This window comes from Dromiciops gliroides, chromosome 3 (genome assembly GCF_019393635.1).
Source record: "Dromiciops gliroides isolate mDroGli1 chromosome 3, mDroGli1.pri, whole genome shotgun sequence".
Taxonomy (NCBI): Eukaryota; Metazoa; Chordata; class Mammalia; order Microbiotheria; family Microbiotheriidae; genus Dromiciops; species Dromiciops gliroides.
The window spans coordinates 417,345,925-417,368,646 of NC_057863.1; the positions used below are offsets into that span (position 1 = coordinate 417,345,925).

The 22,722-nt window shown below is 37.2% G+C and overlaps 1 protein-coding gene across 8 annotated transcripts in view; it reads right to left on the minus strand.

The window, feature by feature from the left end:
* Window positions 1-22,722, minus strand: part of MYO1B (myosin IB) — a 228,775-nt gene that overhangs the window by 26,719 nt on the left and 179,334 nt on the right. For 4 of the 8 annotated variants that reach the window (XM_043994423.1, XM_043994425.1, XM_043994430.1 and 1 more), the window contains 9 exons: window positions 20,468-20,668; window positions 18,893-19,119; window positions 17,285-17,485; window positions 14,234-14,327; window positions 12,181-12,330; window positions 8,195-8,263; window positions 4,198-4,284; window positions 3,833-3,919; window positions 1,067-1,153 (listed from right to left, as the gene is read on the minus strand). In XM_043994423.1, the coding sequence (XP_043850358.1) occupies window positions 1,067-1,153; window positions 3,833-3,919; window positions 4,198-4,284; window positions 8,195-8,263; window positions 12,181-12,330; window positions 14,234-14,327; window positions 17,285-17,485; window positions 18,893-19,119; window positions 20,468-20,668 (1,203 nt within the window). The remainder of the gene's footprint in view (window positions 1-1,066; window positions 1,154-3,832; window positions 3,920-4,197; window positions 4,285-8,194; window positions 8,264-12,180; window positions 12,331-14,233; window positions 14,328-17,284; window positions 17,486-18,892; window positions 19,120-20,467; window positions 20,669-22,722) is intronic. The other 4 variants (XM_043994426.1, XM_043994427.1, XM_043994429.1 and 1 more) reach the window with 2 other exon arrangements.

Below are 22,722 nucleotides of genomic sequence, written 5' to 3' on the forward strand. Positions count from 1 at the left end.
AATGTTTGAGGTCATTAAAAGAAGTGGCACGATTTCCTAAAAATAATTTAGGTAATTTAAGTTTTTGTTCTAACTTACTGCCTAAGACCAAAGTCTTGAGAGTGATGATGTATCTCCTTGAAGAGGTTCTGCAGCGTTTCTGGGCTTAATTCATTAGACATCATGACATCCGTAAAAATGACTATTTGGATTACCTTTGCATCTATAGGGAATTCCTCTTTTATTCATACCTGATGACGAATCTCTGCTAGGAGGGTGACAAATGATTCTGATAAGAATAGATCTATCTACCTGTTTTAAGCCTCATTTGACATTCATAATTAGGGGAACAAATTGATTTCTGTGGTTACATATTTCAACAAAGGTTGTATGATTTTGACACACATTTCAAGGAAGAAAAAATCCTTAAAAACACCTCCGAGTGGATCGTTTGGAAAGTTTTCTGAAGTCTAAAGCCATATGTAGTTTGTACACCATGATTCTGATGCCATAAAACTTGTTGTAAAGGAAACACATTTTCTGAATTTAGTGTCCTGGTTTAAATTGAATGGTCCATTAGCCAAGCCTCCAAGGCAAACATAGATTGCCTTTTTTTCATCTAAATGAAGAAATGTAGTGAAGCATGATTTGAATTACATACTGAATTTACTCTTTGATGAGTGTTTTAAGGAAAGCTGTGTTTTGGGGGAATCTCTTTCTATAAATCTTAAGGCACTAAAATTAGGCTGATCAAAGGAATAGAGGCTAATAATACTATTAAAGATGTTGACTTGTTTAACTCAGCTGAATCAATGCCAGAAGTTTGATGAAATAAAAATGTCTCTAAAGATCATTCTAAAATGTGTCACTTAAAAAAAAAAGATTATCAAAACATACATTAAAATCAGAGAATCTTTTACATGGCTTATCCCCCAAAAAGAAATAAAAAATCAGATGAGACTAGAGTCTAAAAGATAGTGCAGATAATAGCAAGCACAAAAAACCCCCCCAAAAAACAGTTGATGATGTTAGTATGTGCCACGCTTTACTGAGTTCATCGTTGAGAGAGAGGAGTGGTTGAGAGTACCTTCAGTCCAAGCCAGTAAGCCCAAATGACAGCAACTGCATGCTTACGCCTAGCCTCTTCCTTCAAGCGTTTCAATTCCCTTCGAGCCTAAAAGGTTTAGATAGTGAATAAAAGAGACAGCCCAATGCAGATAGCACAATGTCCAGAAAAAAAGGTACTCCCAAACAGAACAGCTGATTTATGAATTAAAGGCTAAAGAATGAGGGAAGAACAGGATGTGACCATTTACACTCAAAGGATCAGTGTGAAAATGGTACAAAGGTCACTAGTGTTTTCAGTGGAACAAGATTCTGCACAATTTGGGGTACCTGAGGCCAAAGAATAGCAGCATTCTACCACCATTCCCTTCTTTTTTGATTTTTGTCCCTTTCCTCTTTTCTTTCCTTCCTTTTCTCTTTATTTCTTTTTCCTTATTCTTTTGTATTCCTTGCACAACTACACCTTAAAATACCTGGGGAACTTAGGACTAAAGAAGCCATGTCTTTGTTTGGGTTTTATTAATTAAAAAGTAAGATTTTTTTTTAAAGTAAGCACCCTTAACAATGACTACAAAGGGAAAAACAAATAGAGGCTGTTTCCCTTTAGATTGGCCTTTACATTTTACTTTTAAAAATTCTTTTGTATTAAAAATCTGAAGTATTCTTTATGAAAATTCAGTCTGTTATAGCCAAGAAAACAAAAGGAAATACAACAGAGTTAACTTCATACCTCAGAAAGTTTGGAACAAGGAAAAAAAAAATGAAGAAATTACACAGTTGTAAAGCTACTCATAAGCACTCAATTCTTAATTAGGATTTAAGTATTTATTCTGCCATAAAAATAAACAGTGATGGACTGACCAGGTGGAAGAAGATACTGGAAATTTTTCCACCTTCCAATTCCATGTACTTCATTGAAATTATACACAAAATAATGAATTCTACTTTCCCCCTTTTTAGAAGTTCACAAGATTTCTGTTTTAGCTTTTGGGAAAGGTTCAACTACTAAATCATTTATTTATTTGTGTGTTTATGTATTTTTAACAATCGTGGGAACAATGATTTTTGATGATGTAGATATAGCTATGTACTTATACTGTTAATTTTTTTCATATAAAATGAGTGGTTGACTTGTTTCTGACTGTGCACATCTCAAAAGAGGTATATATGTATGGCTCAAGGATAGAATTATGGAGTTCACTGAAAAATATAGGTCTCATGGACAAAAACATAACTAAATGGACACAGTTCCAATTACAGTTGGAATTTCAAGAACTATTTATTTGTCTCAGAAAGAGATGAAAAAAACTTTTGATTTACAAGAAGAAATAATTCATGTCTGAAGTTACTGGAATAACACAGTCTTGAATACTTTATTATGAAATTCTTAAAACCAAACCTCACCGACTGGGCTGAGACATGATTAAAAGTTTTTGTTACTCTTGATACACAGAGCTCTGTCACTATATGTACCCATTTTGACTTTTGCTTTTGTGCTGTCTTTTCCTATTAGAATGTAAAGTCCTTGAATGTAGGGGGATTAGTCACTTTTAGTTGTATTCCCAGTGAATATACAGAGCTTGGTACACAGCCTACTCTTTTATTTTTTTTTAAATTTTACTTTTATTATTTTTTTTGCAGGGCAATGAGGGTTAAGTGACTTTCCCAGGGTCACACAGCTAGTAAGTGTCAAGTGTCTGAGACCAGATTTGAACTCAGGTCCTCCTGAATCCAGAGCCAGTGCTTTATCCATTGCGCCACCTAGCTGCCCCCACAGCCTATTCTTAATAGATGCTCTGATAATATATCTTAATATAATGGGTTGTGTGTAAATTTACTTTAGATAGCTTTGAGCTCTTCATATGACTTTTCTCAATTGAGTTTGCAGGCATAATAGTAGTAATCACTGACATTTATATAGCATTTGAAAGTCTGTGTCAGATGTAGGCCTTGAATCAAGATCTTTCTAAGTCCATTGCTCTATTCATCACATTGAGATGCCTCAGGAGGGCCACACCAACAATTTTAGCTTTAAAATGGAATCCAAATTTTGAGCAAAGAGACCTTTAGCTGTTTAAAGTAATAAAAATATCTAAAATATTGCTCCCTGGAGTATTTTCAGCATTCACACAGCCTCCAACTCTAGGCTGGGGATTAGCAAGAGTATTTCAGGAGGACTTTGTTTCTGAAAACAAACAGCTGATGCTGAAATTCCAAGGATTCCTTGGGGGCCATAAGCCTAGTTTTGCACGGAAACAGCATTCTGTTCAAACTTAGACGATGATATTTTATATTCGTAATGTTTCTTTCCCAATAGCTAATAGCTGTCTCTGTAGGCCTGGTAAATAAACTTCATTCTCAAATTTCTTTTAAAAGTATATATGTATTTTTAGTTTTTAACATTTCCATTGTAAAGAGATTGCCTGAGATACAATCCACGTTAAAAAAAAATTACCATAAAAAGTTAAATGTAATGGCTAGTAGCCAAAAGAAACATGCATGCTGCGTTTTAGTTCAGACAATTTCAAAATGTATTCTTTTAAATTTAAAACATTTTTAAAAAATTCTACACTAGCAACTCATTAGTAAGCCATTAGTACTGTTTGTCTGGACATGCTTGAGCTTCCTACAAACACTACTGACATGAAATGTCTTTTTGTGGCGTCAAATGCATGCACCAATATTAGCCAACTTTAACATTAGTCATTAATCCTCTCTATGTGCTACTGAATATGGTTGGGGACCATCGGGTCACAGAGGGGAGCGATGGGATGTGTGCAGGAAGTACCTTAAGTCCAAGCCAGTAAGCCCAAATAACAGCAATAGAATGTTTATTCCTAGCCTCCTCCTTCAGTCGTCTCAGTTCCCTTCGCGCCTGTGGTGTATTTGAAAAGGAGTTATAGAAAAGTTTAAGGCAGAAATGGTTACTGCTGGTTCCCAATGGAGAAAGAAAAAAAGAAAGAGAGAAATGAGTCAGTATAAAACAGTTAACTCGAAAGCATGTGCTGCTGTTCCGCGCCCCAAATGCTGAGAAACAAGCAAGCAGCAAAAAGGGAAATGAACGCAAGTTTTGGGAGTGCGAGCCAGTGATATATTTCTCTGTTCCCATGTCTCTCCCCAATCACTGGCTTTGTAAGGCAGCACCTCGCCTACCTGTGTCCCGTGCCAGAAAGCAGCAATGGTGGTGACAGCTTCCTGACAGCGCTTTTCGTGTTTTAATTCGCGTAGAATCTTTCGAGCCTAGAGTGCATCCAAAAGAAAAAGAATTAAAAAAAAAAACATCTCTCACCCCACTCAAAACTTAATCTTTTTGCCTCAGTTTCCTCAACTGTCAAATGAGATCAATGGAGTATGATGATCACATGTCCAGATAAACTGTAAAAATAATAGCCCCGGGGGCAACTAGGTAGCATAGTGGATAAAGCACCGGCCCTGGATTCAGGATGACCTGAGTTCAAATCCGGCCTCAGACACTTGACACTTACTAGCTATGTGACCCTGGGCAAGTCACTTAACCCTCATTGCCCTGCCAAAACAAACAAACAAATAATAATAATAATAATAATAATAATAATAATAATAATAATAATAACACCGAGGGCAGCTAGGTGGCGCAGTGGATAGAGCACAGGCCCTGGATTCAGGTGGACCTGAGTTCAAATCCAGCCTCAGACCTTGGACACTTACTAGCTGTGTGACCCTGGGCAAGTCACTTAACCCCAATTGCCTCACATACATACATACATACATAAAAGCACCTGTTTCCCAGGGTTGTTGGAAGGATCAAATGAGATATTTGTAAAAAGTGCTTAGTAAAGTACCTGGCACCTAGTAAGTGAGGTATAGATACTTTTTAAAAAAGATAATAATTTTTAAAATTTCAAGAGATGATCATCAACATCCATTCTCCTTTAACAGACACAAAGAAGAGATGAGCAAAAATGCACTATGCCCCTACCACCTTGCAGAAGTAGGGAGGGGACTATGGGTCCAGAAACATCACCTATACTGTCAAGATTCCATGGATGGTTTTCTTAGTTTTAAGCTGAACCACTTCCCCCCTTCTTTTTTTATTCTTTGTTAAAAAGGATGGCTTTCTGGGTGGGGATGCAGAAGGAAGAGTATATTTGGAAATTAAATTAACGTGTATGTTTGGAAATTAAGGTTAGTGTGGTCCCATTTAGTTAGTAATGTGTGAAATGTAACAGTGTCGATATCTCAATTTTTGGCATGACCAACTTAGGGCATTTTATATACACCAGAAAGAATGTCACCAACTCATTGGCATCTTAGAAAAAGCAATGCTCTTATTCCCAACAGATCTCAGGTATCTTTATATTGTCTGTGATGATGGTAATTGAGAGCGATGTCTCTGTCCCAGCTATACAACATTTAGGCCAAAGGAGTGTGACAATCACCATGAGTAGGGAAAGGAAGTTTTGACTAGCTCTGTTCTGACACATCAGACAAACTCAGAGCACATCACCACAACTTTTAGACAAATCATCTAAAAAAGGGAAGGATAACCACCAGTCTGCATGAAAAGGATGTCTCCTTTGTTTGATGTCTCTCTACTAAAACAAACAAACAAAAAACTTGCTTGTATAGCAGAAAGAACAAAGGATTTGGCAGAGATGGGGTAAAGGCATGACGTTCATCCAGAAAAGAGCTGAAAGCTAAGGCTGGCTTGGTATGCACAAAAAAAGTAGCTGAAACCATGGGGAGTGGGCCAAGGGAAGAAAGGTAGGCAAACGTGGCTAACAGGTGAAAAGAGAAGCTGTCGCTGGAACAAATGTCAGGACAAACTGGATGAACACTGGCATTAATCAATGGTGGGAGGATCCAGATTTAGGAATGATGGTAGGGAGGAACTATGACCATTTCGCTTATTATTTAGATTCAGACTTCCACTTTGACATCTGTTACAATGAAGAGTGTTTTGCTTTCAGGATAATCAACCCTAGCAGTCCATTACAAAGGCTAATCATTCCCAAGGCTGGGCCTAGCCCTTGGCCCCTACAGAAATTCCACAACTTTGGAGATGGCTTATAGCCAACCCGAAGGGTAATCTCTGAGCCTGGGCCACTATCAAAAAGTTTTATCCGAGTCTGAGCCAGGGCATTTTAAGGCAGGGCAGTGACCAAGTAACAGCTCAAAGTGTCTTGGAAAAAGGACATTAGAATAGTCCTGGAATTAGCCTGTGATGACTAAAAATATGAGACAATCTCTGGGTAATTTAATCATTTTATTAATAGGCCAGCAGGTTATTAATAAAAGGAGGTCTGTTGGCCATCTCTCTCAGACCAAACACCCCTAATGGCGGTGGGGTTTCAGTTTATATGCTTTTCTAACTGTAGGAGGTCCATCACATAGCAATAAAATCTAACTGCTTGACATGATTTGGAAGTGTGTTATATTAAAATGAAGTCTGGGGGTGTGTGGGGGAGCAGCTAAGGTGGCGCAGTGGATAAAGCACTGGCCCTGGATTCAGGAGGACCTGAGTTCAAATTTGACCTTAGACACTTGACACTTACTAGCTATGTGACCCTGGGCAAGTCACTTAACCCTCACTGCCCCTGCAAAAAGGAAGGAAGGAAGGAAGAAGAAAGTCTGGGGAATATTCACAGGACTCAGGTCAGTCAATTCTTGATATCAGACAAGGAATGTGGACCCCTTGCCCCAAATAGTTTCCATCTAGGTGTGCTTGTGCAGGGCAAAGTACTTCAATTATCTAGGCAAAAAGGCTGTCTCCACCCAAGGCTCCTTTGTAAGCTTGACTTGGGCTTGACCCAGATCAAGAGATCTGATGAAATCTCTCGAGAAGAACTTGACTTTGAAGGGGGGAGGTGGGAGGGAGAAAGGACTAAAAAAGAAGGTCTCCCAAAATATAAATTATTAATAATTATTTCTCACAAGCCTTTGGTAGGAAGGACCTAAAAGCAGGCAACTGACCTATGATTAATATCATGGGAGGATTATGGGCCCCGGTTACCCCAACAGTTCTCTGGGGAGTTCAAGGAACTTTTTCCTTGAAACCTCAGGGATTTTCCCTTGAAATCAAGTAGGCCTCTCCTTGAACTCAATCAAGCTCGAGTGTGCACGCGCGTGCGCGCACGCACACACACACACACACACACACACACACACACACACACACACACACACACACACACACCCCAACGGAGATAAGTGGCATGCTCCAGGACCACCACCCTACATTCCAGTCCTCCTAAGCATCTGCATGAGGTAATCCAGGAGAAGACCACCTGGAACTACCCATCAGCAGACTCCTTAGACCCATCAGGACAAAGTTGACACCCAACACCAGATCGCTCACGAGGGATTCCTCCTATCCACCAGCCCCTCACCTAAGAAGAGACTCTTACCCACCCCATCTAAACCCTATAAAATGGCGCTCCTCAAGCTAGTCAGGGAATAAAGCGTTTTGTTCAGGCAAAACTTTCCTCCCAACCGGTTTCTCTTGTACCCCAATAAACCTGTTCTTTTATTCCTAATTAGGTCTTGTGCGAGAGTGTAATTCTTTACAGAGGAATCCTAAGGACCCACGTGCTTTCTCCTATCGGTTTCTCCCCCATATCATTCCTATAGAATTGATCTGGACCCAGAATACATCCCTCTATGATAGCTCAGGCATTCTTGAGTCCACCCCAGGGTTGGAGAGTGAGGAAAGAAGAAGGGAAAAATGTAGGTGCCCCACAACCTGGCAGGATGAAAGGGCAGGAGTCCCCCAGCATGGCCACAATCAGATTAAGAGGCAATTGAGAAATATTTTTAAAAATAAATAAAAATATAATAAAACATCGATAACACGACATTTTAAAACTAAGACAATATGGCACCAATGCTGGGGACAATAGCTCCCCAAATACAGCAATTTGGCAGGGTAAGTTTTCTATCACTAACCTTACCCAAGCCTGTCTCAGAGAACAGACTAGAATGAATTTGGCATAATGAAGCATTAGGTCATCAGCTTGGCCATCAACTGGAATTACTTTCCATCTGGTTGATTAAGGGGGTAGAGTTAAGAATAAGGAGACTTCCTCCTCCTCTTCAATCAACTCTAAAGTCCCATCATTTGTAAAGAATTTGAGGATTCCAAACAAGGAAATTACATTCCATTCAAACTCACCTTCCATCCTCTGATGAAAGACTGTATCACAATGGTAGAACTCTTTATCTGTTGATATTTCTTTTGTTGCTGCAAGTGAAAACAAAACACAAAAAAAAAGGTGTGAAGAGTTCTATTTACAAACCCATAAAATTACACAAGCTTTAGGGCTGAACAAAGGCAGGTGTTGACTCTTGGGGTATGGGAGAGGATGAAAAGGAATTACTTCCTCTATCTTCTCAGACTTACAGTTATTGCTGTCCCCTTTCCCCTTTATACCCCTTCCCCTATCCTGTTCTGAGCAGAAGGGGTTGTGGAACTACAAGAACTCATGTCCACAAAAAAGGTTAATTCCAGATTTGAATTCATAGTCAAACTGGAGGCTAGGCTTGAAGGTACCAATGATGCTCAATCTTTGCAATGACCTTTTCTTCATCCTTAGATCCTCTCTGATTTCTCTCTTTTGCGCCATTTGACAGTGTTGCTCTCCTGTCTCCTCTGGTTTTTCTGAGTTTGAGACATTGTTCTTTCTCAGTTCTCCTTCCACTTGTCTGTCCCCTTCTCAGTCTACCGTGTTAATCATCAAGCATCTCCCACCCACCAGGCACAGGTGTCCCTTAAGATCTGACCCAGGTGCTTTTTTCTTCTCTTTCTATACTCCCTATTTTAGTGATATAATCAATTCCTACAGCCTCAGTAGTCCTCTTCATATGACTTTCATAGCTAAGATCCAGCCCTAATCTCTCCTCCATGCTGGTCCTGCCTACATCACAGACATCTCAAAACAGAATTCTTCGCTCTAATAACCCTGCCTATTTTCTATAGGACGTAATTAGATTTCACCTCAGTCATCTTTTAATTTTTTCTTATCCCTCACCAGCATTAGTCACTTAGTTCTCAAGATTTACTAATTCTACACCTATGCCCTTCTCTTCATTCATACAACCACTTAGATTTAGCTCTTATCACCTCTTGCTGGAATAACTTCCTAACTATTTCTCTCCATTTTGAGTCTTCCCTATCCATTCTATTCTCCACACAGCTACTAAATTAATAACCATAAAGCACTGGTCTGACCATGTCATACCCCCCCCCCAACCTTGTTCAACATTATTCAGTGGTTCCTCATTGATTCTAAGATAATACACAAAGTTCAAGGTTCTCCATAATCTGGGTCCCATATACCTTTCCAAGCTTATTTCATATTGTTCTTCACCACATAATCTAAAGAAAAACTAGAGGTTCCTGAATCCTGATGTGCTTTATGTGGGGTGTCCTTCATGACAGGAATGTATTTTCTCTACACCTCCATTTCTTAGAATCCATAGTCTCCATTAAGGAGAGATTCTGGTGCCAAATCCTCTGTGAATCCTTTCCTGATCTCTCCAGGGCCTGATGCTTCATCCTTGAATTAGCTGGCATTTATTTATTTACTTATTTACTTACTTACTTATTCATTTATTTATTCATTTATTCATTCATTTATTCATTCATTCATTCATTTATTCATTTGTTCATTCATTCATTCATTCATTCATTCATTCATTCATTCATTCATTCATTCATTTATTTATTTAGTCTACCCATGTGATAATCTCTGCCTACCAACAGAATGTAAGTCCCCATAGGACAAGGAATGCTAACTTTTTATCTCTGTTATCCCTGGAACTCAGTACAGTGCTGGACACACGGCTAGAATTTACTTACTTAATAAAGGTTCTTTGAATTGAAGCTTAGTTCAAGTGTAACAATGTACCAAGCAACAAAGAGAGTATTATTTTCCTATAGCTCCAAGGACATCCCTTCCCAATGAGTGGAACCGAGCTAGGTCTCTTCCTAGGATACTTGTTCATTTAGTATAGTCCCTAAAAAACTAGGGCTTTCCTGGTCAAAGTGGATCTTGAAGATGGGTCACCTTTCGGTGGCAGATTGTTGAAAAAAAAAATAAATGTTTTTATTCTTCTTAGATGATATACATTTTGCAAAGAAATAGAGAAAGTATTCAATAAACAAACAAAATTATACTTCTTAAGATAGTTTTTTTTTAAATTATGAAGTATTTATTTAAATCAGATCATTTTCTACTAACAAAAGACAATATAAATCGGGGAGCTGGCACAAAAATAAGGATGCAGTATTTTGCTCAGCCACTATGAAATACTAAGCATATCTGCTCCCCAAATGTAGAGATATTGTCTACTTTCTCTGGATCAATAGGAGTAATGAGACACTTGGACTATTTCCCACAGCTTCTACCTCCTCAGTGTTCTTCAACTTTTTTAAGTCTTGAATGGGGGGCAGCTAGGTGGTACAGTGGATAGAGCACCAGCCCTGGATTCAGGAGGACCTGAGTTCAAATCCGGCCTCAGACACTTAACACTTACTAGCTGTGTGACCCTGGGCAAGTCACTCAATCCCAATTGCCCCTCGAAAAAAGTCTTGAATGAATGGGCAAATCAGTGGGTGCTTTTGACTGCATAAAGACATCCTTCCCGTGAAAACTTCATTCATTTACCTTCTAAAGTTTTTCTTAAGGAACCATGGGACCTTATTTTTATGTATTGATTTTTATATTGATTTGAACTGATATTTTATCCTAAAAATGATTTGTCAAATAAGTGAAAATCATTTCAGAATATCATCCCAATGGAAATAACAGCCACAAGAGAAGGAAAATATTTAGTCTAAGGACTAGATGAGTAATTTTATTTTTAGTTATGAAACAGAGTGATAGGTTCATAGAAAATTCAGTTTCTCCTTAGAGAATGGACCATTCTTAGTACTTAAAAACATAAAAAATTAATATCACTGGGACATCCAACCACCACACAAGCAATTAATAATACAACAGCCATAATATGATTGTGTGTCCTATTTTTCATCTCCAGTCATGATTTCAAAATGGGAAATAATACTATAGGCCAACACAGACCTGACTCTACACTATTATTATCTCAAATACAAAGCACAGCATTATAATTTTTAATCCAGTCAGGTGGAACTAGAGTTCTCCCCAGTGGGAAATCCATTAGAGCTGGACCATCTAGTAATAATGAAACCAAACAATCCATCTTTTAGGAAAATGCCATGAATGAATCAAGCATTAACTTGTCTACACACATTCATATTTGAAGTTCTGCTGTGTTTAACTGTACTATATTAAATCAAACAAATACTTTGTCTTCAAAGGGCTGAAGATCAAGCGGATTTTCTTTTGCTGCCTAGGGTAAACCAATAAGTAGTTAAGTACTTCATTAATCCCCAAAACTTCAAGATCATTTGTATTGTACTAAAATGCACTATGGGAGTTATGTCAGCAAAATTTGTCATTTATTTAACATGGCTTTGGTGTTGAACATGTCTACTGACTAAAAATAGGTAGTGTTCCAAGGGAGATATATGTACTTAAATTTTCATTTTCCAATTCACCTGCTAATGAGTTTAAAACAAAACAAAACAAAAAAAGGTGAACAAGTCCCTGAAATCTCATTAACTATAATGACGAATCTCTAATCCATGAAAAAGCAAATGACTACAATTCTTTAGCAGTTAGATAAGCATACTTTTGCACTTATTATCAACACAGATGAATTTTCCCAGGAATCAATAAAAATAAAATCTTTCAGCCCAGGTCTGAAGCCTGAGATAGCATATGTGCAGCAGTTTGCCAACCATAAATGCTATTACTCTTTTTTATTCTTTCCAATACATGAAAATGGAGAGTTTACAACAGAGATTTTAAACTGGAATCATTAGGCTCCCATCTCCTAAAGGTTAAATGAATCAATGCCAGCAGGTCAGTAATTTTAGATTCCCTTTTTGGTGACCAAAATACAGGTGTAATTTCCCATGTCATGGTTTTGTTGATTTAAGAGATGGGAAGGATACGGAATAACATCTAGGACAACTCCCTCATTTAACAGATGAGAGAAATGAGCACAGGGTAAAAGTCAAGACAATTTATCACACAATAAGGAAGACCACGTGTTTGCAGAGTGCTAGCTTACCGCATATCTTCTAGACCAGGCAGCAATAACAATCTGACTTTTTTTCATTAACAGGAAATGTGTCCGGCACTTCCAACCTCGAAAAATTTTCTGAATGAGAGTGGCCAGGTCCTCAAGACGTCGTTTTCTTAGGTCTTCTAACTTGAATAGCTGTTGAGTAGTGTGTGGATAGATAGATAGATAGATAGATATATAGACAGATAGATTTTTTCTTTTAAAGACTATTTAAACTCAGAATATCACATATAAAGATAATGGTTAAGAAGCCAACATAAAAATCCAATTAAGTCAGCAACATTAACATTTAAATACTTGAGTTTTACAACAAACCAGGGACTAACTTAGGTAAAAACTAGGCTGGTAAATATAGAAAAAGTAAAACCCCATTAATGTGGAATTTATTTGTTCTGTGGCAATTCATCAGGGATGGGCTGAAATTGACATTTATATAATTTATCAAATCTAATGCATTATACAGTGGTGGACTGAGAGCTGGAGGATCTGGGTTCAAACCTCAGCTCTGTCTTTGTGACCCTGAGAAAGTTATTTGCTCTCTCTAGGCCTCTCTGTTCATCTTTAAAATTGAAGGAGTTGAACTGGGTCCTTTTTAAGGCGCCTTCCAGGTTGAAATCTTATCTTCCTATGAATATTTATTAAGGGCCTACTGTTTACAAATGTTAGGGAAAATAGGAAGTTTAAAAAGAATTATCAGCTCTGTCACTTATAGCTTTGTCTATGACCAGAGACATGTCATTTGGTATTTATTCTTTTATGCCTCAGTTTCCTCACCTGAAAAATTGAAATAATACTAACTGTTGTGAAGTAAGTACTTTAAAGTACTTTCTACAGTACTTCAAAACACGGTATAAAAGTATGCTAATTATATATTATTCTGAACAAGCCATTAAGGTAGGCCCATTAAGGATCTGGAATAGGCAGTCCTTTGTTAGTCTCATTCCAGTTTCTGTATGACTTTTAAGTTATAAAACTCTATTGCAAAGTATTAAATTAATGTAGACTTTACATGACTAGATTGGCTTTTCTCTAGTGTTCTCTCTAAGCCATGTGAATGTGAAGCTACGCAGTCTAAGGTGATCCCTTGCAGACTGAATTGTTGCACAGCTGAAATTCTCTTTTAAAAACAAAGGATTGGGGCAGCTAGGTAGTGTAGTGCATAGAGCACTGGCCCTGGATTCAGGAGGACCTGAGTTCAAATCCAGCCTCAGACACTTTACACTTACTAGCTGTGTGACCCTGGGCAAGTCACTTAACCTCAACTGCCTCTCTCTCTCTCTCTCTCTCTCTCTCTCTCTCACACACACACACACACACACACACACACACACACACACACACACACACACACACACACACACACACACACACACTGGATTCTATGTTACTATTTACTCAGTTGCTTTTGATTTCCTCTCCTGATGCTCTGGGTATTCTAATTGGTTTATCAACTACCACTGAGTTGGCTCATGTGATCTCGGCTGGCCACTGGGCTTCCTCAGGAATTAAATAGGCAGCCTTCCAATTTTCAAACAGAATGGAAAGCAATAATTGGCTGGAGTGACTGCTACCTGAGTCATATAGCAACAGAAACCTGCAATTATGTGAGATAGACTCAAAGCCCCATACACTTTAAATGGTGAATGATGATGTGAACATTCTGATCGTACAAAATTTTACTGCACCATTCAATTAATAAATAACATCAGATATATGCAGGCTTTCCATTTTCATTGGAAATGCTCATATTATGTATATTATGGGAAAAAACCCCAAAACTTTTAAAAGTTCCTGTAGTCATCAGGTTATGTAAAATGTTTCTGCTCAGAGCAGTAGCAGGTCTGTGCAACTTAAAAGAGAGAGAGAGAGAGAGAGAGAGAGAGAGAGAGAGAGAGAGAGAGAGAGAGAGAGAAAACAATGTCTTTCCCCCAAATTAGTGTATTAGAAATATTCCAGGTAATGTTTTAGTTAGACTTTCCTCATGAATGTGTCTACCCAAATCTATAAATCCTCAGAGAAGATGGTTTGGGTCACATACCGTTCTTGGATTCCGGATAAATATCTTTGACCTCCCAAAGGAGTACTCTTCCACAGGGAATTCTAATTCATTAAACAGCACTTCCACTCCAGCTCTAGGAAAATAAAAAATAATGAGGCCTTTCCCCCTCACTTTTTAGCTACAAAAAAGTTTTTTTCTAAACAAACTGTCTTGCATCATTTTGGTACAGAAAAACAACAACAACAACAAAAAAACAAAGCAAGCAAAAACAAAACAACCCCAAACCTCCAAAAACTTCATGCTTAGACTGTCACTATTCTTACCAAAAACATATTTTTGCAAGATAATTTCTAAAAATAATTCCATTACATTTTTCTAACTTTATAATTTTTGATGGGTTCAGACCAAGGATTTCATCAGTTTAGGGAGCCCTTCTTTCTACCAATTCAGATGTTAATGCAATGTCAAATGCCATCTGGGCACTGAGGTGCCCAAGATCATACAGGGATGACTTGAACACACACTGTCTCAACTCCATGGACAACCCTGTCTCCACTATGCCAAACTATACAATTATACAATTAAATTATACAAACAAGAACAAATGAAATACAGTAGAAAATAGGGTAAGCAAACACAAAAATTATTTAAACTACTGTTTATGTAACTATGCCTTTGTGTTATTTACAGAGTGCTAAGGGGAAAAAAACTCTGTGTTATCAACTTTATTTTTGCTTGTTTTAAAAAGCCTTCTTTTAGTCCTTTCATTCTTATTTATTTTCTTTCATTCTTCCCACACTCCCCTCCCCTAATTTTCAAGGAGAAAGACTATCAGAGACTTAGTGTCACAGATTGAGCCAAATCCTCTTAATCAATTGTATATACTTGTCTATTGAGGTTTATCATTTGATTTTTTTGTTTTGTTTTGTTTTGTGTGGGGGTAATGGGGGTTAAGTGACTTGCCCAAGGTCACACAGCTAATAATTATCATCGATTTTTAAATGGAAACCTGGACCAACAGCCAATTTCTTTTTGTATTTGGCCAATAACAGCAATGCCCTGCATTCATGTACTCATGTTTGTGTACCATTCACAGGTGGGTTTGCACAGAAGGGATGATGCAATGAAGAGAAGAGGACTGTCAAATGAATGTGGGCAAGGATTTATTCTAAGCCCTCTCAGTTAACCCACTGAATGTTTTTTAAAACATTCCATCCCCTGGAGTATGAGTGGGGAAAGGAGGATAGAGAAAAGGTGTCAGGTGGTGGGAAACTCAGGATACAGACACTTCTTAAGCATAGTCATTCCTAGGCACGACTAACACTATCAGCATAATGCTCACGATATTTTATTTCCATGGTAAGGAGTTGGGCAGGGCAAAGGTATATGCTTTCATTGCTTCTAATTCTTTTGTGTATGTGCATGTGTGGGTGTGTTTTAAACCAGACATATGATTTCATTGGTAGAGGGAAACTCCTAATAACGAAGTCCCCTCTACCCAGTACCTGCTCTTTCATTTATACTCTCATATGACTGCCCATGGGCACCAGGAGGTGACATGTTTTGCCTAGGATTTCACAACCAGTATGTGTCAGAGAGGCAGGATCTGAATTCAGGTCTTCCTGATTCCTAAGCTAGCTCTTTATCCACTCTGCCTTTGTTTCACATGTGTGGAAAAAATGTAACACAAAGAAATTAAATCACTTGGATTCAGAGAAGGATAGAACTAGCATAAGAAGTGACCTCTGAGCTTATTTAATTCAATTTCTCCCCTCTCGCCCCATACAGGAATTTTATATCATAATACTCTGAAAATTAACATCAGAGTTTGATATGGCACTAATGTGTATGCTGAACTTTTCATGAGACCACACCATCTTTCTATGGTTTTCTATCTCTAATTGTAAAGTAATCAAATGGCACAAGGTGGACATCAAAACTACTGGTGGAATTTCATGTGAAAGATGAAGTAAATGTTGATGGAATGCTCCTTGAGGACAGGCACTGGTCTCTATTTCCTTTTAGTGCCCTTGGAACCTGGAACAGTACCTATCCCTTGCACACGGCTGATGCTTGAAAAGGACTTGTTGAACTGAGGTTGTAAAGAGAAAGAACACTTTTTTCCTGAAGAATCTCAAAGTTGGGGGCAGTTAGGTGGTGCAGTATATAAAGCACTGGCCCTGGATTCAGGAGGACCTGAGTTCAAATCTGGCCATAAATACTTGATACTTACTAGCTGTGTGACCCTGGGCAAGTCACTTAACCCTCACTGCCCTGCCCCCCCCCAAAAAAAAGGAATCTCAAAGTTGTATCATTGCCCATCTCTGCCAACAATTAACTGGGTCCACCTTTTTGGACCCTCCCCTATAAAATGGAGGTGTTCAAAGACACGCTTTGTAAAGTTCTACCAGGAGTCATTGATCAATTTTTTCTTCATCTGCTATAAGCCTATTTTTAAACTTCCCCATATAATACAATGCAACAAAACAGATTAAAAGAATCTTCTTTGGTTTCCAAAATTAAATATCCTCAAAAGAGAGGAGGTAAAATACAGGGTGGGCCAAAAGCCAAAAATATTTAATAACACCTTTATTTTTTGTTTTTAATTTACAATACCATAGTATCATATACAGTATATATAGGAAATGAATTTACATTACATGTAAAAAAAAATCAAACCTTGTAAAAGGTGAAAAATAAAGAAAAAATAATTTTCAGAAAGTTAACATTAGGCCCTTTCATAACTTTTGGCTCACCCTGTAGAAGTTAACCTGTTTTGGAGCATGGTGTAATGGACAGGCAGAGCCTTGAACTTGGATTTCTGAATTCCTTTTTTGAGTCCCTGCTCTACCAATAAGATGCTGTTTCACCTAATCTTTCTAAGCCTCAGCCAAAGCATCATTGGCTACCTACCCTTCATAGTTGCTCTGAGGATCAAATTCTATCTTAATAATGGTAAACATGTATAAATGCCAACTATTATGATTATCATGCTCAAAATTTCACTTTAACATTTTGGCTAACAGCACAAAGGGAAAGACAAGCTTTTCTCCTTTTAAAAGTTCATGATGAAATATGCCAGTTTCTTACCTGGCAGGCCCCTTCCAATGAGGCCATGTTTGTTTACAAAGCATCTTGTACCTTTCTAGGCAAGGCTCATAAGCCTGCCTGAAGGCATAGCCTGCCCTTCTTACACGGACATTCTCCAAGAGACCAAGGTATCTGATCTGGTGACACACTAGGGCGTCATTGAAGATGTGGGCAGCTTTTTTGTCATTAGGCTTGATACACCTGAAAAATGAAGAGTATTTAGATTTTAAATCATTCAGTGTTTCTTAAAAGTAAAATAACCTAATGACACATTACACTTTCTTACAAATATATTTCTTCTATATATAACAAGATAAAAACATGTGACTAGGAATGATACTTTCTTACTTTATTTGAAATTCATTTAAAAGAACCCTGTAGATAAATCCATGGAAACAGCAAGTATAAAACATTTACCATTGCTTATGTCCAGACTGGGATTATCAAATAAATATCTCACACCTACACTCTTACCCTAAACACAAACACATATCACTGATAAATATCCATAGAATTATAGCTCATTTCATTTAGTCTGATTTGCCAATTTTACTTTCTCCCCTTTAGGTTTGAAAATATCATGATGTTAATTTAAAATGTCAACAGTATTTATTCACGAGTTTTGTTTTTTTTAAAAATTATATTCTTGTCATCAACATATAAATATGTATCTGTATGTATGTGTGTGTGTGTGTGTGTGTGTATGTATAAATACAGATATAGGTTTACAAGAGGCCCTTCACTTTAATGAATTAGGCTGCAAGGTGCTTTGTCCACTGGTCCCCTCAGTTACAGTCGCCTTACTAATGTAATCTCCACCAAACGTAATTCAAGAGGTTGGACGTTGGATATGATGTCTTCTCCACCCAAAAATATCCCTTTTGGCATAAAGCTCATCAAGTATACAGCCTACTACACTAAGACCTAGCCTTTACTGAAACCATAAGCAATGGTGAATCCGAAATAATCTGTTGCTGCCCAGAGGCAAAAAGAATGGGTAAACTAACTTCTTAATGAAGTCTTCTATTCTTATGATAGGTTATTATTCAACATTATACAAACTTGTTTCTTTTTACCCTATTCTTGGTTAACAACTCTCACTGGAAAAATCTATATACTTTTCCCTTAACAAACTCCTCATCTGTAACTGGATCCAGTTTTGTGTTCATTTCCAGCAACAAGTGTTTATTAAATGTCTAATATGTGCTGAACCTAGGCATATAAATACAAAAAATGAAACAATTCCTGCTGGCAACAAGGAAAAGACTACTGATGATTACAAATGAAAAATAACTATCACTTCAGTGATGGTTTCCTCAAGTTTAAGAATATATTAAATACACTAGACTATGAGTAAACAAATAAGACATGAAAATATTCTACCGTCTAGAGTAGAGGGGTCAAAAGCAACCCAACCAGATAAAAATGTAATTGGGAAATGTTTAAGAAAAGAAATAAAAATAATACAATATAATACAGATAATGTTAATTTGTGGTTTTCTAAGTAAAAATGAATCCCCAGGGATCTGTTTCTATTTGATTTTGACATCACTACTCTAGAGTTGCTTCATAAGTGACTTTCCAGAGTTTTTGATAAGCCTGAAGTACCTAATGTAGTTTGGATTTTTGGTCTGTAAATTCTTCATCAGTGTGGCCACTGAGGCCTTGAACTGGGATCCTGCAGTAGGTGGCCTCTTCAGGTTGATTTTGGCAGGGTTTCCTTCAGGGAATAACGCTTTTATTAGAGAGTGACTGGCCTTCCACATGGCTTGGGACAGATCACGGTAGAGTAGATCATTGTTCTTGTCAACAAATCCTTCTACCTGATACATAACCTGTAAGAAATACATGGAAGTTGGTAGCAGGCATGCTGGATCCAACAACATTAAAATTCTTTAAAGAAAAATTTCAAGATAATCTGTTTTTCAGATACCTCCCTCTCCATAAAACAATCCGATGCTTTAGTTAGTCATACTGTAATACCAAATTAGCTCCAAACATTCAAGAAAACCTCTAAGTTTATCTTCCATCTGTCTAAATAGGCAGATCTCAAAATATTTTTTTTACCCTCCAAGATTTGCAGGAACTACAAATATGTTATCTTAACATTTTCCAAGTTTAGCTCTATTACTGCCTAAACACATCTTCTGAGATTCTATTTTACCTGCTGTGCCATTAAGCCATCTCACCAAAAAAATGTGTGTGTGTGTTTTGCGGGGGTGGGGGGAGAGGTTTAGATATTATTTGTATTTTCTTAATTAGGTATTCTGTGCCACAGACAGGATATATTTGATATCAAGAAATATACCTTTGTCAGAAGCCAGGGGAAGAATAAAGGAATGTAATAATACCTCACTAATTTTTAATTGCACTAATTTGCAATGTGTGTTAGTTCAGACACAATATACATGTTTCTTACTGAGGATAAAGTTCAAAATAATTTCTCTTCTAAATTACTAGTACCATACTTGTAAATAATGGAAAACTGACTAAAATGAATAATAACCCTCTTGAACCAAAGGCTTAGGAAGTTAGCCAAAGGGCTGCCAAAATTAGTTTCTACTACCTTTCTTATATAATAAGTAGCATCAAATCCTCCCTAATGATAGGTGATAAATTATAGATTCCAATACCATGCCTTCAACTTCTGGGCCTAGTAATGAATTGTTCGTACTCTACTGGACTTTCTGATTTTATGCATTATTGTTCATTTATTGTGACTTTCAATTTTAAAATCAACATGCTTCATTTATCAGCAACTTCTTTTACTTACTAAGCATTTAAAGACCATCTAAAAATATAGCTTGAGATACATCATTGCATCTGAAAGTAACAGAGCTGAATTCCTTTTTAAAATCAAGAACTTTTTGTTAAAAGCACTTAGCACAGTACCAGGTATATAAAAGGAAGCTTTGTAAATGTTAGCTATTAGTATTAAGGCAAACTTGTTTTGCCAGTACATTACAGGAATTTATCCTATATGGCTTGGGGGTTCTGATTTTTGCTGAACTTTTAGCGATCTGAGAACTCTCACTATTCAATCACTTTCTTACTGTCAGATACTCTTTTACTCTCAAACCCTTGAAATCAATCAATAGCAGTGAGACTGCCTAACCTGGAGGATTATGGCCTTGTCCTAGATATAAATGAGGGACGCCCACTAGTTAGGGGCTCATACAGTACCTTGCCCGCATAATGTTGAATTCTGAAACAGCTGTGAGGCAAAGAGGTATCATTTAGGAACCGTGAACACTTGCTCATTCTGCTCTCAAAATGCTGATGTGTGGCACAGACTTGGTTCAGCTTTTCTAAAAAGGTCTCATCGGTCACCGTGCCAGGCCTGAGACACTCTTCATCCAGCATAGCCAGGATTCCATTTGTATTCTGTGGTTGATTTAAAAAAAAAAAAGAAAGAAAGAAAAAAAAAGGTTTCCTTCCTTCCTCAGTCAATTGTTTTAATAATTATTTGTAACCAGTATATTAAAACACAATTAATTGAAAAACAAAACCATTCTACCTCAAGTGTTTAAATCTAAAAAACACAGAGGCCAACTTTTTTTTTTCAAGGTTAGAAGAATATGAGTCATAGAGAAGTTAACCCAAATTCATTTTAGGGGAGAGGAATGGGTTTCTTAACATCCTGCAGATTAACACAATTCAGTTGGTTAAAAAAAAAAAGCTTCCTTTGAGGCCTATTTTTTAAAAGCGATATAGCAATTAATCTTGAAAATGGAAATCAATGTTAATTGTTTTATTTTTATATTATGAGATCTTGAATCACACAGTAGAGCTCAATGGGAGTTAGTCTATGAAAGATAATTTTCAAGCCATCATTTGATTTTCACTTTGGGAAGAAAACTTAAGAACTTTGTTTCAGATATTTACCAAACTTCCCAAACAGATAATAAAGAATACGATGCTCATTTTCTTTTTAAAGAGAAACACACAAACACATTCACATATTTGTATTTGTTCAGGGAGAGACTATGAAAGATTGAGCTCTAAAAGCTCAATCCAGCCAATTTAATGGAAACAATTATCAATCAACAAAAATTTATTAAGCAACTATTATATGTCAGGAACTTTAGATACAAAGACAGATATAAAACAGTCTCTGCCCTTGAGCTTAGATTCTACTGGAGGAGACAATCTGTAGATACAAACATATGGAAGTGGATATGTGTATATACGTATGTATTCACACACATATGTATTTGTGTACTCAAGTGTCCCAAAAGTCTTACTGCAGTTTTTAAACTTAAGTAGCTTAAAAACTTATTATCTTCATTAACATAAATGTTAAAATATTCCCTTTTTGGGATAGGAGAGGACTACTTTTGTGTGCCTTCAGAATCTGTCACTTTTTCATTAATCTCAAGTGCCAAGACTGAGACATGGTACTCATGTCTAAATTTAATATGAAAACCCCAACTGTGTACTTTATGAAGGTGTTCATGTGTCACTCCATTCCCAAAGAGATGGTGATAGCCACCTCAACTCCCAAGGGTACAGCCTCTATGATACTTAAAAGAAACCCCACCTATTTTCATCAATGCAAAATTCCTTACTCTCTTCTAACCTTCCCCACAGGAGTCAGGACATCCTTTCAACAGTACGTATTCATTTCAGATGAAACCAAGGGGAAGTACAGATTCTCTTGAAGTACAATGTAATTACAATAGCAACAAGAATAAACAGGATTTCTGAACTTAATGCTGGAAGGAAACACTTCCTGTAGGTATCAGGGTTCTTTCTTAGGTGAACATACGTTTCTTCCATCATATATACAATATAAGTATTCTGGGCTGAGATAACTTGATTGAATAAGCACATTACCACAGGGCTTTCCCCTCCAAAACTTAAAGGGAAGTAATTAAGTGTAATGTTAACTTTAAGAAGGGAAACATGCTAGTCAGGAATTTCACAAGTTATGGTTCCTGGAGCAAATTAAATCAGTCACAAAATAGATGAGTTGCTGTTTATTGTAAACAGTTATGAACCAGCTAGCACAAGCATCAACAAGTTTGGGAACCCTTACGCATTGAATTTTAGGACTCAAACTGAAGAGATACATCAACACTCATATTTTAAAGGTAAATCAGAAGAATGGGAAGGGAAGAAGAGTAACACTGAATAACATCAATGAGGAGTGTTCATCATTCTAACTGTCATCACTATCAAGGCATCAACAGACACGGGGTGGGGCAACTCAAGCCAATAGGAACTATTGATCTTACTCTAGCATACAGAATATCATGCTAGTATCTATCAGTGTCCTGACTTCCTTATAGAACAGATGAATCTCCCATAATACTTTTTATAGAAACAGAACCTCAGAGTTGGAAGAAAATTCAGAGGTCATACAGTCCAACTCCTAAAGGATTCCTTTCTTTAAGTGACCATCCAGCTTTTACCTGCAAAGCCCTAGGGAAGGGGAA